General features: G+C 34.5%; 1 protein-coding gene across 1 annotated transcript in view; it reads right to left on the bottom strand.

Moving 5' to 3' along the window:
* Window positions 1–654: 654 nt before the first annotated feature.
* The window catches only part of LOC149785899 (dehydrodolichyl diphosphate synthase complex subunit Nus1-like), a 41,508-nt gene continuing 27,035 nt past the window's right edge, over window positions 655–15,127 (bottom strand). The window contains exons 4-5 of the mRNA XM_089976111.1: window positions 14,049–14,148; window positions 655–10,099 (exon numbers count right to left, since the gene is read on the bottom strand). Coding sequence (XP_089832237.1) covers window positions 10,009–10,099; window positions 14,049–14,148 — 191 coding nt within the window. The 3' untranslated portion in view covers window positions 655–10,008. The remainder of the gene's footprint in view (window positions 10,100–14,048; window positions 14,149–15,127) is intronic.

Here is a 15,127-nt window from a genome sequence, read left to right as displayed (position 1 = left end):
ATACATATGCAACAACTCGAGCTCTGTTCACAGGCCTCCAGACCACACAAATACATACCATGCAATAACTCAAGCCCTAGTTCACAGGCCTCCAGACCACACAATTACATACCATGCAATAACTCAAGCTCTAGTTCACAGGCCTCCAGGCATATTTTTACATTTTTAGAACTACTTTTATTGGCACAATGTAGCCATAATTATGCCATCACAGGCCTCCAGACCACACTAATACATTAATACATACCATGCAATAACTTGAGCCCTAGTTCACAGACCTCCAGACCACACTTATAAATACCATGCAAATAATTCGAACTCTAGTTCACAGGCCTTTACAAAAATGTCCTCCGACCACAAAAAAAAAAAAATTCAGAGATCAGAAAGTCTGAGGTCAAGGTCAGTACGAAACAAAAGCTAATCAAATTATATGAACTAATGTGTTTTGATTGTCAAACCAAATTATGCAATAATAACAAAGCACATAAATTAATTTATATTACTGATTATCCAATAACAAAGTACATAATTTATATTACTGTCTAAGAACATCAAATACAAGATCAAACTGTAGGCTACATATCTAGCAGAATTCATTCTGCGGAAAACAAAAATATACAAGTGGGATAAAAAGTACCACACAATAATAAAGCATTATGACAAATTGCTGTTTTATTTTTCCATTCATTCAAGATTATTTCGTTTAACATACAAAATGAAATAGTATCCATTTATATTGACTAAGTTACCACATAATCAAGTATTCTTCAAGGAGATGATGCAAATGTCATCTTTATTATATTACTTAAAAATAAGTTTTACTACAATAGCAAGTCCTGGACAATGACATTAACAAAGTCAGTACCAGCTATGAATATATCATCACATGTAATATAAATTTATTAAAGGTCTTACTACATTCTAATAAGCAAACTAATTGTGGATGACATTCATTTGTAAACATCTGTTTTAAACCTTATTCATTAAATTTACCATCTACCTCAAATTAACCATATAGCATACATTGATCACAACTTAATTATAATTAAATCTATATATTATAATTATTCCTATACTTAAACTCACACGTGTACACACACACCTCAATACTTCCGCTCACATGTACACACACATACACCTCAATACCTCTACATTTTTTCACATTTCCTTGCATTATAACATTCACCACATATTAATCATGTAGCATCAACCATCACTAACAGAAACTTAACTGTAGCTAATTCACAATTAAAACACAGGCCAACTAATCGATCAGCCCTGTTTTATGTCTTTGGAGGGTTTGATGGTTTATAAATAATCATGGGAGTATTCAACGCTTGTTTGTTCCGACTTGCCAAAAGTGAGGTAGTGTCTGAGGGGCTTTCTAACATTTATTGTCAAAGACACATGACATAGTCATTCACTATGGTATCCATTTGCATGTCTGACACACTCTAGATTATGCTCAGCGTCTTTTTTACTCCTTTTATCCTACCCTCTTTTTTTTAATACTTTCTTTCTATTTCATTAATATTTTATTCCACCCTCATCGATTTGGAACTTAGTTCCAATAAGCAGTTATATTTAGCTTGTACCACCCTCATTTATAGATCTTCCCAAAGGATTTTTTCCCATTTTTTTATAATGGCAAAGAAAACTCGACATTAACCTTGATGTAATGTAATTTTGCCTCCACTTCAGTAATGTGGTACAGGCCATATTCAACTTACTTCGTATATGGATACATCTTGATATGTACAACTAACTAAAGCTAGGGCAGTGTGACCTATATTTCATGCTTCATTGATTTTGGTTAAATCTTTCTTAGTTTAAGATGAGCTATGGAGTCATGCAACTTGTTTCATGGAGGTCAGCCAGTTGAACTATGATTTCATGCAACTAAGTTCTGCAATATGGTTAGTTGATTGGTCAGTACTATTGATGTTTGGTCAGTTTCATGGATACTATTGATGTGTTTGGTCAGTTTCATGGATACTATTGATGTGTTTGGTCAGTTTCATGGATACTATTGATGTGTTTGTCAGTTTCTTGGGTACTACTGATGTGTTTTAGTGATAAAACACCTTTTCACCAAAAATAGGTAACAATGATATGTGTTTCAAGCTACTTTGTTTATACTTTCTTAATGTAGTCAGTTCCTCAAGTAAAGTGACCACTAAGTCATGTTACTTGGCATATCAATACACCTTGATGTGTAAAACACTTGTTCACAAAAGTAGGGCAGTGTGACTTACTTTACACTGTCATCACAGCTAATTGGTGATTATTTTGTTTACCTGTTTCCTATCTATTGCATGTGTACTACATATGTATGTATTTGTAAGGAAGTTTTGCAACTTAATTTGTGGATACATCTTGTTGGGTAAATTACGAAATTACCAAACATTTGACAGTCTGATCTTTCATGATTTAGTTACTTTGTTCAAATTTAGCATTTTGGCCAGTTACTTGACTACTTGTGGAGATTGGCGGTTGTTTCTTTATGGGTATAACACCTTTCCACGGAGATAGGTGGTTGTTTCTTTATGGGTATAACACCTTTCCACCAAACATGATGAGCTTTATTATACAAATCTCTGACTTCTATTAGTTTCAAGTTCAATAATTGTCATAGTTCTGTACAACTCTTTGCAAATGTGCACTTGGGCAAGTTCAATATGCCAAAAAATTTAACTAGCTTTGACCTAGATTATCAAGTCTGTCTTGCCACAACATAGTGATCACTTTGGCATCCATGTGTACATTTGTATCAAGTCTGCCTCGCCACAACATAGCGATCACTTTGGCATCCATGTGTACATCTGTAGGCTCATCTACACACTACCTTTGAAATGTATCTGATGGCCAGGCTCCACATGTAAACCATGGCCAGCTACTTGATATTAGCATCAAGTCCAGACTTTAATTGTTAACAAGTCTACATTTAAATCTCATAAGATTCCAACCTAATCACAGTTATTGACACAACAATGCCCATTTTGCTCAGGTAACACATTTTGCTTCAAATTATTTTTATTCCTCTTTTCTCTGTATTTTCTAAAGAAATAATACACAAACCTGTTAATTCTGACCTCTGGAAAAAAGCCTTAAAAAATATATATATAAACATCCACACATACCCAGGTACACGCCATGTTATTGCCACACCTTGACCAACAAATCAAAATACTGGTATATGCACCTGCTGTGTAAATTTAACAGAAAAAAATCTTGCCTAATTGTTTGTCTTGTTTAATACCATGTGACTTAAAGATATTGGCTCTGCTATGTGTTACTGTGGAGGCAAAGACTTTATTTATATAGTTTTAAGGGCAAAATGTATTCTGTATCCAGTACATTTGTAACATGATTTCTGTCAAAATTTGCTGCAATAAATGTCTGATACACAGTTGGAACTTTCAACATGATTGTGATTAGCGACAAGGTCAACGTTTTCATAAAAATGTTTGGGATACAATTTTCAAAACCGTATTAAAATAAGGAAAACTAGATATTTTAGATTTGTTGATTCAAGCTGATGGTTATGCAATGTCTATTTTAGGTTTGATCATTCACTGGACACATAGTCACCAATGAACATCATCAAAACTGAAAATATAATATCCCTAAAATGGAGTTGCTATAATATTTGATATCATTTGAGGAAACAGAACAACCAAGAGAAAACTAATGACCCTTGCTATTTGCTGGCTTCATGTATATAGTGAACTACAAAAAGAAGCGATCCAGAACAAAGTTATTAATCAATAGTTCCATCAGGCAATATTACAGAGACACTCAAATTTCCCTATCTCAATTACAATTTCTGCCAACACAACTAACATTATTGCAGAGTTGTTGGTAGCAACAACCTCATTTCTAAGACCTCATGTTGTTGGTAGTGATTGTCTCACTTATAAGACCTCATGTTGTTGGTAGTGATGGTCTCACTTATAAGACCTCATGTTGTTGGTCCTTGACCATCCGTTTTCAAAATTTTGTTAGAGTTATTGCCCTTTATGTCCTGCATCTGAAAGCCGTGTTTGATAGAATCTTGTGAACACAACTTTTCTTGCCATTTTTTATGAGTCACTGTGAAGCTTTGTAAATTTGTACATACTATCATCATAGTGTAACAATGTACATTTTGTACTGACAAATCTCAGCACTGTTATGATTTTTATAAGAGTTATTGTCCTTTTTAAGCTATTTCCAATATAATTAAATAGCAATGTTTGGAAAACAAGACCAAATTTCCACTTTTAAGATATTACAAAGCTCTGCTTTTAACAACTCGAGAAATGAGAAAAAAAAAACAATAACTCTCACTTGACATAAAAATTTCCACATTAAAACAATGGCTGGATTTCTATTTCTCTAATTTTAAGATGACGTACATTCCCAATGATATTCCAACTATTTTCTCCAAGGCTGTCTTGATAATTATGTGTTAAGTGACTACTCTCAACAATCTAAAGCAAAACAGAAGAGAAGCAGTTACCAAAATTAAATAAATTAAAAAAATGTGCATACTGGTGGTCTGCAAAATATTTATCTTTACTCCATGAACTCTAAAATAATGAATACTGGTAAAGGCTACAAGCTTATGTCATGGATATACACAATGATACTTTGATTACAATGGAATATCTTGAGTACATGAACATCTGACAGGAATGCTAAATGTACAAGTCAAGATTTAAAAAGAAGACTGGTTTCAATCAAAGCTGGCTTCATAATTTCAATTTAATTCTTTAACCTGTAATCAGTTGCTACATCAATTGTTTGTGACTGGGACTCTATTCCAAGAAAGTTATAATGACCAAAAATGTCTTTTACAATAAAAACATTACAAATTATAAATCCAAGTTTAATGTTATAAATATGGAGCTGCCCCAAAAATATCCCCACTATAAACAAAAATTATATTATTAGTGACGGACACCTTTGTGCTTAAAACCAACAATTGACTTAGAATATTCACTTGGCATTAGTACAAAGATATATGATGTAAAGAAATTTAATAGGATTCCCTGATCACTCGGATCTAGAAGTTTCATATATGGCAGAATGATTAAAATACCAAATAATAAAGAACATCAATATATATGACTATGCTATTCAGTGTCACCATGATTTATTTAGCTGCTCACATGCAAATACATAAATGTGACATACTCATATTTTGCAAGTACTCAGCCATTTTCTAGAAGAGCAGCTGGTTCTCCAAAATGACTGTAGCCATTAAAAATTCACAATTAATGTAATTTTGCAATTTCACATCTAGTGATCTTGAGTTTTGACCGGCCACACAAACTCGACAGGAAGCTATACTTCATCGAGTGTAACTCAACTATGAAGTTGAAAATAACAGGATGTGAAACTTTTGTAAAGTGGATTTATAATGTGCAATCCACAATGACAATATTAGCTCCAGTGACCTTGACCTTTGACTCTTGAGCAAAGACTTGAGAGGGAGGCATCTCTGTGTATTGTAAATATAAAGTCTGATGAATAATGGATCCATGAAACTCGACGTAAAAACCAAAACAATTACAAAACTGCCTCAAGTGGCCTTGACATTTCACCCATCAGCATCACTAGAAAGTAGTTCCTTCCCAAGCGTAGTCTGCACGTGATGTTTGATCAAAATTAGGCTAAGGAAACTTGACTTGTCATGCAACTAGAAAATCACCTTTTCAGCTGTAGTGACCTCTACATTAGACACCTAGCAGCCCTAAAATCAATTAATTCCTGTAATACCATGATTAAGCACATGAGAGTTGAGAGAAATGAAAAGGACTAAAGTTACAATGTGGAAAACTACACTGTCAATAGACAGACAATATTTGTGGGGTGGAAGTGGAAAAGTAATTTCATTAGTGCAACCAATCCCATGTAGTCCATGGACCTGATGTAGTCCATGACAGAATTTTGTGAACAAAACTAGTCTTAGTTTTAACTAGATCACCAATAAACTTTTCTTATCTTATGATTGTCAGTTGAAGATGCTTGTTTTAAAGAATCACTTTGCTCACACCACTTGTTAGAGTTATTGCCCTTTACATGATGCAGATGAATGCAATGTAAGACATGAACACATCTTGTTTTTGCTGTTTTCAACGTATAACCATGAAACATAATAATTATGGTTATTGTCTAAGGATGCACATTCTGACAGTTTTAACAATTTTACCAAAAACTTCTAGATCTAAGCAATCAAATTTCCTGCAAGATTTTTTTAACATACTGACCTTGGCACCAATGGCATGAGACAAAACCAGAAGTCAAAGCTGGCATTATTATACACAGCTAGAAGAAAGTCCCAATAATTTAGGTGGTAGGTAGGGTGTTAGTCTCAAAATCCAAGAGTCAAAGGTCCAATACCTGACCAGCCCGCATTGACTGCTTCAGTGTCATTGGGAAAGGCACTTATCTCCCATTTCATGATATGATTCATAATTTAAAGTGCCATTAAAACCAACAAATCAACTTGGCTTGAAGATTGTTGAAATATCTTTAAGTCCAATGATGGAGATCATTAAAGTTGGATCAAGTCTGATGCTACTTATAAAAGGTGCATTTCTGGGCCTTGCAATGATGCTTAACTGATCTCAACAAATGTAATATGTGATACATTATTTATTGCTTTTAATATAAATACGTACTAATAAGCCAATTTTAAACAACATAGATCCTGATCTTCTGTAACATAATGCGCCAGAAGATCAAGGTCTGTGTTGTTTGTTCTACTAATTACTCCTACCACACTGCAGAGACCCAGATCTACCAGCACATTATGCAACAGCAGATTTGGGTCTGTGCAGTTTGCAGTTAGACTTGTCTTTTAAGCAAGTCTATACTGTACTATACCTTCACATGCTGAAAGTTGTATTTTGAGACCTTAAAAAAACAACTCTTAAATCTCAACATTTGACAATGTCAATATAAGTTGAAAAAAAACATTACATGTGACATGTACAGATTAAAGTAAAAGTATTAAATTTTTCACATAATTTTTTTTCTAAAAAAAATTAAAATCCAGTTAAAATTCTATGTGTAGTTCTAGCACAGATTTTCTATAATCTAAACAGTCTGTCCAGAATGGATAACAAGTTTGTCAAAAATCACAAACTTCTAACAATCATACTGCATTTTCTTATGAACCCATTTACACTGACAATTAATGTCCAATGAAAATAAATTGTGCATCGTCAAAAATCACAAACTTCTAACAATCATACTGCATTTTCTTATGAACCCATTTATACTGACAATTAATGTCCAATGAAAATAAATTGTGTATTCATCACTCCAATTCCTGAACCTTGAATTCCTTCAGCATTTTTGGACATACATTAACCATAAACAACAATTTTTTTTCAGTAAAATGCTTCTTCAATAACAGAACTACTGCTACCTCGCAAATCTAACCAGTATGGCTAAAACTTTTTAGCTAAGAAGATAAAAGTTGTCCACATAGGCGGCAGTTAGAGTGATCTCCCCTTGATACAGGGATTTTTTTTTTTTGGCAAATCCAGTAAATACTTCAGTTACATCAGGAGCAGAGTGCACACTGTATGAATGTAACTGTGTGCAGGCTGTAGGCATGTTATGATTGTTCAAGTATTATCAAAGATACATATTTTACTAAGAAAAAAATTGGTTTCTTCTTCAAATACATTACCGAATCATAATACCTTAGGGGAATAGATTAAAGGTGGAGGGAGTTGCATTGTTGGAGATTGTGGAATGGTAGGCTTTTATCATGATCAGGCCTGTTTCTCATAAAAGAGGCACAGCAGAAGTTAGATATCTGAGGTATCAATACATGTTCTTGTTCTGCATGAAAATTCTCCATTCTGCTGATCTGTGAGAGTGCCTGTAGGATGTGGGTTCTGCAAACTGGACAAAAACAGTTTGTATTCTGGCTTTTACAAGGTATGATCGACTGTGACCCTTTGTGATCAAAGCCATAAAGCAGAGACCAGTCATGATGGAACAGGACCATCTTAGTTGGCATGATGCTGTCCAGTTTGTCAGGACATGACAGGGTACAAGATATTTGATTCATGTAACTGGTCTATAATTTGAAAGTGTGAAATAGTAAATGTCATGGTGTGTTTTGATCTTGATCTCACTTCATTCCTGGCGATAAAGGCAATTAGTTGTCGAAGCTTAAAAGTAATCAACTGACTTGTTCTGCCAAGAAAGGTTCATCATGGTGAGGTAGGAGCCATAGCTGTTACCATGACAGCTAGGATCGCTTTGTGGTTGATTAACTGTGTGCAATGCGATATCCATCAAAAACTACATCATTCACTGAAGTGGCATCAGTATGTATTCAAACTGCATGAAAGGTTGCTTCTATGCCTTCCCTTTTTTCTTTCTATCCACGAGGCACATATCAGATATATTCATAGACTGGCACCTGAAGCAAACTACACACGTACGTTGTCATTCCCATGTTTCCAATATTTATATAGCTAACATCTGGTCTTGCCCAAGGTCTAAATCTGTAAGACAAAAATATAGCAGCCAATACATACATGTGTAGCCTGGCATGTCCTGCTTTGCGAACTTGGAGAGTGAATGTACAGAGCTACTGTGACAATTTACCCATGAGAAGGCACATGAGTATTGAAGCATTGCTACTTATACGAAATAGGCACTATAGTATCAATTCTAATAAGAAGTTCATACAGGAAAGACCAAGTGACTGCCTACAGAGGCAAAATCACCAAAGCATCACTTATAATAAATACAAAGTGGCTGCTATGGCTAGACTACGTCTTGCATGTATGTATTCAACTGCAGAAATTAAACAGCAAATTTATTCAGATTTCTACAGCACACACAATACCTGCACCGAAAATACAGTTACAACAATGTGAGGAATTGCACTAGTAACCAGTGCAGATTCATACAAGGGTGCCATAGTGGGACACAAAACTCTGTCATTTGCAAGAAATGAGTAAGCAAAGTTTGAAAATTATAGAGTATACTTCCCTCTGAAGATATAACTCCTCCAACTTGCCTTAAGGGAGAAATATTTCCAGAATAAGGTATGAATTGCAAAGCCCCTCCCTCCCTGCACAAGCAAAAGTAATAACTTAACTATTCATGGGATTGGAACCATTCCCTGTACATGGGGAGATCACTTAATTTAATCAACATGTGTGGGCTGACAAGTTTTAGCTTCTTGACTAAAACATTTCAGCCTGGAAGGACTTTATTTGCAAGGTAGTAGTAATTCTCCTAAGGTATTCTGATCAGGTAATGTATATGAAGAATAACTTCATGAATTATCTACATTTCTGTATTTCTGCTCCCATTTTTTAAAAAAAAATGTACAGTCTGATCAACTGGATTTTTGTAAAAACATTCTTTTGTTTAAATTACAGGACTCACTGTACTAATTATATGGGGAAACTGGCAACCATCCTAGAAATAGGAAGACTTTAACAAGAGTAAATACAGGACTAATTGTAAAAATTTTGTATAAAGAATCTTGCAAGAGTTTATCCTATTTGTAACTGAAAAAAATACTGTCTCAATCTTTTTACAGGCCTGACTTAAGAGCACACAATCCTAAAAGTAACACCCGATTCTTTAGGTTCAGAATTGGAATCATGCTTCATACACATCTAGACTTTTTTTTAAATGTGGCTTATGTGGGTTTTTTTTTCTCACTTGCAGCAGTTAAAAAGAACAGTATACAGATCTTGCCTTAACTACTTTCCCATGCCATAACATTCAACCATTCCAATTATACAAAAACGATACTTCACTTTAGAGAGCAACACAATTTTCATACATATTGTAAAACATAACATTCATACAGATCTGTGTATGATAACTGACTTTCACCTGCCCTCACTGATACATTTAAAAAAAGCAATGAATCAGTCAGATGTTCCTCAATAACAATGTGTACAACAATGCGGCAGTACTACATTTCAATGACGAAAAAAGCATGTCTATGGATAAACAAATAAATGAGTCTCCTTAAGTCCCAAACCTCTGCTGTATATGCCCATACTTATAAACAGTAGATCTGAAAGACTTGTAGTCCAATCCCCAATGGGATGGCAATGATCTGAAATGAGAGAAATGTCATACTCACTGTCGGTTTTAATTTTTCCTTAAACATTTCTACAAAGTAGCACTTTGGTGTTAATGTGAAACTTTCCAAATGTCATTACATTAGTTAATTACTGTATTTTCCCCCAATTGTTATTAACCAACTCTAGTTAATATGCAGCATTATTTCAATTCCTGTCATTATTTTCAAACTTTAAATAAACAAAAAATTTGCATATGCAGTCAAAACAAAAAGTCATATAATAAATTTTATGGAATTTGAGTTTGGACATGTGTCTCTATCTAAGGTTGGGGATGGAGGTGGGGTCTAGAAGTGTAGGGCTTTGTAATGGTCACCCACTGAAGTGCATCAAGAGTTTGGCATGGGGTGGGGTGACATTTCCTTTGCATTTTATGTAATGGTGTGATAGGGCATCTACAGTGTTATTTATCATCAGTAATTCACTGCTTTTGGGGTGGTGGTGTTCATCCTGCAAGTTCAAAGATAACAATGACATCACAAACTGGCATCACTAACAGTTACTTAGTTATATCTGTAAGACAATGACTTTGGATACATTCAAACTTATTTGAAAAAGGTACATGTTATGTTTTTATGTAAAGTCACAAGCCTTCACAAAATGTTCTCAAAGATCAGAACTTTAACATAGGCCAAAAGTGAAGGTAACTGTCAAAGAGATGATAAAGATTTATGAATTTGGTGATTTTTATCTTCAACAAAACCTATAGACTTTTGTTACTGGTACAATAAACACTTCCAATGTAGGTCACCACAAAAACAGAAGACATTATTTTACAATTTTATAACCACCTAAATTAACTCTGCAATAATAGTTGTGACTAGTTTTACAGTGATAATGTAAGGTTTATGTAAATTCTGCCTAAAATGGCTTCATATCAAAGTCTGTAAATAAACATATTTTCATTGGTATTATGGGAGTGAGAGTCATGTTACAAGACAGGGGATAATTAATTTTTGTCAGATTTGCTAACGTACTTTAAAGCTCAATATTTCAGCAACATAAATTTCTCATTTCAGAATAGCAGCAAGAAAAAGTTTTATCAAATAAAAGAAAGGTAACATTTTTGATGGAGATGATTTTGCAATATCTATATCAGCCTGCTATAACATAACAAAACAAGCATAACTAAAAGTGTGGCTGTTACATTTTAACACCAAAGATTATCAAACCTCGTATAACATGAATGGTTACCAACTCTGATGATTGTGTTTATAAAGGAAACGGTAATTCTCCACTTTTACTTGACATACAATGGCCCATCTGATATCTTGTGTGTATAACACAGTGCCTATATAATGGCTGCTATAACAACATATAGTTTTCTAAAAGTTGGTTATAACTGCAGGCAATATAGACCCTGATCAACCATCACATAATGTAGGTGTAAGTGGTTTGTTCTAATGATTAAGGCTAACAAACTGCACAGACCCAGATCAACCATCACATAGTGTAAGTGGTTTTTTCTAATGATTAAGGCTAACAAATTGCATAGACCCAGATCAGTCAGCATATTATGCAACCACAGATCTGGGTCTATGCAGTCTGAAGATGGATCTGACTTACATAATAGCATATAGAGTAACTGTCAATACATAATTGTATATAGAGTAAATGTCAATACATAATAGCATATAGAGTAACTGTCAATACATAATAGCATACAGAGTAAATGACAATACATAATAGCATATAGAGTAACTGTCAATACATAATAGCATATAGAGCAACTGTCAATACATAATAGCATATATAGTAACTGTCAATACATAATAGCATATAGAGTAACTGACAATACATAATAGCATATTGAGTAACTGTCAATACATAATAGCATATAGAGTAACTGTCAATACATAATAGCATATAGAGTAAATGTCAATACATAATAGCATATAGAGTAACTGACAATACATAATAGCATATAGAGTAAATGTCAATGCATAATAGCATATAGAGTAACTGTCAATACATAATAGCATATTGAGTAACTGTCAATACAAAGAGTAACTGCATAATAATATAGTATCTTTTCTTCACAAAATTATTATTAATTTTTTTTACTGAAATAAAGTTTTTTTCCTAAATTCATTTTATGCTCACTAATAATTTGTAACTTGTAGACAAAATCCATAGTTATAAACACCATGGTTTAATTGGTTCTGCTAATACATCTCCAACAAAACTAAATCTACAACAGAATAATACCATGGTTTCCAGAATAGCTAGCATGGTTTCCAGAATAGCTAGCATGGTTTCCAGAATAACTAGCATGGTTTCACTTTGCTAATATGTCTCCAGTAAAATTAAACATGTGACAGTGTAAACACCAATGTACTGTCACAATGTACCTATGTGAGAGTCTAAACACCTATGTACATGGCACTAACAAAACCTGGGACAGTGTAACCAATAATATAACGAAATATGTGACAGCATAAACACTAATGTACATTAAGTTGATAACATTTTGCGACATGTAATTTTATCAGCTGGTTCAATACGTTCATAGCTTTAGTTTTACTGGAGACCCATTACCAAAAACATTGAGTTAGCCCAAACCACATCATAGCAGCATGGGTAGTCACTTTAAATTGGGGCTAACAAACACAGCAACATTGTATCAAATCTAGCAACACTGTATCAAAACTGATATCCATAAGCAGAATATTTACCTTCACAACAATTCAAACATATTTCATCTCTTAATAAGCTGACTCAAATTTACTGTGCTTACAAACTGGACACCATACTTTAACGTTTCTACTCTAAGCCAAGTATCACAACCTACATTTTTTCTTTACATCAGAGGTCAAAGAATCATGTGATACAAACAACCCATGGAGAAAAAATTATGGCAATCAAATACTGATGCTGCCAAATTTAGAGATCATCTGCATGGAAAGGTTGACCATAAATATTGCATAGTCAACTCATTTTCATTCAAGTTACAAATTACATGTTAACTGAGAAGATCAATATTTTATTTATCGATATCTGGCAGGGTGGGTTGAATACAATGTCACTGAATTTGCTAGTCCCTAAATCTCATATCCAACTGTTAAAATATCTAAAAAAAGGTGGGAAAGATCAGAGGAAACTCAGGCTATAGAACAGTACACAGAATGGTGGGAAAGGTAATAGGAAACTCACTGAGCAGTACAAAGAATGGTGGGAGAGTACAGAGGAATCTCAGGCTATAGAGCAGTACACAGATATAGAGCAGTACACAGAATGGTTAGAAGGGTCAGAGGAAACTCAGACTATAGAGCAGTACACAGATATAGAGCAGTACACAGAATGGTTAGAAGGGTCAGAGGAAACTCATACTAGAGCAGTATACAGAATGGTGAGAAGGGTCAGGGGAAACTCAGTACACAGAATGGTGGGATGGGTCAGATGAAACTCAGGCTATAGAGCAGTACACAGAATGGTGGGATGGGTCAGAGGAAACTCAGGCTATAGAGTAGTACACAGAATGGTGGGATGGGTCAGAGGAAACTCAGGCTATAGAGCAGTACACAGAATGGTGGGATGGGTCAGAGGAAACTCAGGCTATAGAACAGTACACAGAATGGTGGGATGGGTCAAAGGAAACTCAGGCTATAGAGCAGTACACAGAATGGTGGAATGGGTCAGAGGAAACTCAGGTTATGGAGCAGTACACAGAATGGTGGGATGGGTCAGAGGAGACTCAGGCTATAGAACAGTACACAATGGTGGGATGGGTCAGAGGAAACTCAGGCTATAGAGCAGTACACAGAATGGTGGGATGGGTCAGAGGAAACTCAGGTTATGGAGCAGTACACAGAATGGTGGGATGGGTCAGAGGAAACTCAGGCTATAGAACAGTATACAGAAAGGTGAGAAGGGTCAGAGGAAACTCAGACTATAAAACAGTATACAGAATACACTAATACTTACAAAATTTCTGTTAGTCGTATTTGCCAGGGTAAAAAACCTAACACTGCATCAACATCACCAAACTTTATGACTAGATCTGGATCTGGGAAGTTAAAATGATCTGTGAAAATGAAAAGGAGAGAAGAAAAATTCAAAGATGTTCTTTAAGAAAACTTTAAGATGAAGTAAAAACAAACAAATCAGTAGATATGAAAATAAGATCCAACAATGACAGAGACATCCAAACTTGTGGATATGAAGTTTCTTTCCATATATAACATACTCATCTGGTGATAAGGCAACTTCAACCTACTTTTATTTTCCATGAGGTTAAGGAGAATTCCACATACATTGTGACCTGAGTCTAAACTAATCAAGTTAGTCCCATATTTGACAATACTGGCATGTCTTTATAAATTTACACCTTTTGGTCACAAAATGCAGAAGAATATCTATTCTAATCATATATGTCACAGTCATAACAAACATCATTAAACCTGCACAACCATCATGGCTGTCTTAGAATGGACCACTATATATGCCTTTGAATCTCACCATCATACAACTTTATAGGTTAAACCAGTCTCAAAAACAGATCTTGTGTGTTTTATTCAGTGTAATCATAGTGGGAGACATAATGCACAGATAAATTGATCAACCCTGTTATACATATAGTATTTTGATGTGAACTCAGTGAAGAACCTTCAAAATCATGTACCACCCAAGAAAATCTAGTACTTTTTGTCACATACATGATGATTTTTAATCATGTTTTAAGGATTTTATACTTTGTACAAAATGTTATTTGATCTTTACTGCGCTGAGAGTTAAATGCTAATACATCATGCACACAACACATTCATCTACACAGGCTTCATCTACACAGGAGACTACCCAACATCAGCAAAAGTAGTCAACTCTTCTGATCTGTGCATTCCAATGGTGAAGACAAAGTTTATGACATTAGCACGTGCTTATTATATAGAGCTTGAACCTTATGGATTTTACCATACAGTATATGGCTGCTTTACCAAATAGCATGTGGCCATTATATCAAAAAGAATGTGGCCCTGTACCCAATATTATCTGGATACTTGACC

This window comes from Sinohyriopsis cumingii, chromosome 12 (genome assembly GCF_028554795.1).
Source record: "Sinohyriopsis cumingii isolate HCF-2022 chromosome 12, ASM2855479v2, whole genome shotgun sequence".
In the NCBI taxonomy this organism is placed as follows: domain Eukaryota; kingdom Metazoa; phylum Mollusca; class Bivalvia; order Unionida; family Unionidae; genus Sinohyriopsis; species Sinohyriopsis cumingii.
This window is presented reverse-complemented; position numbering and strand designations above follow the sequence as displayed.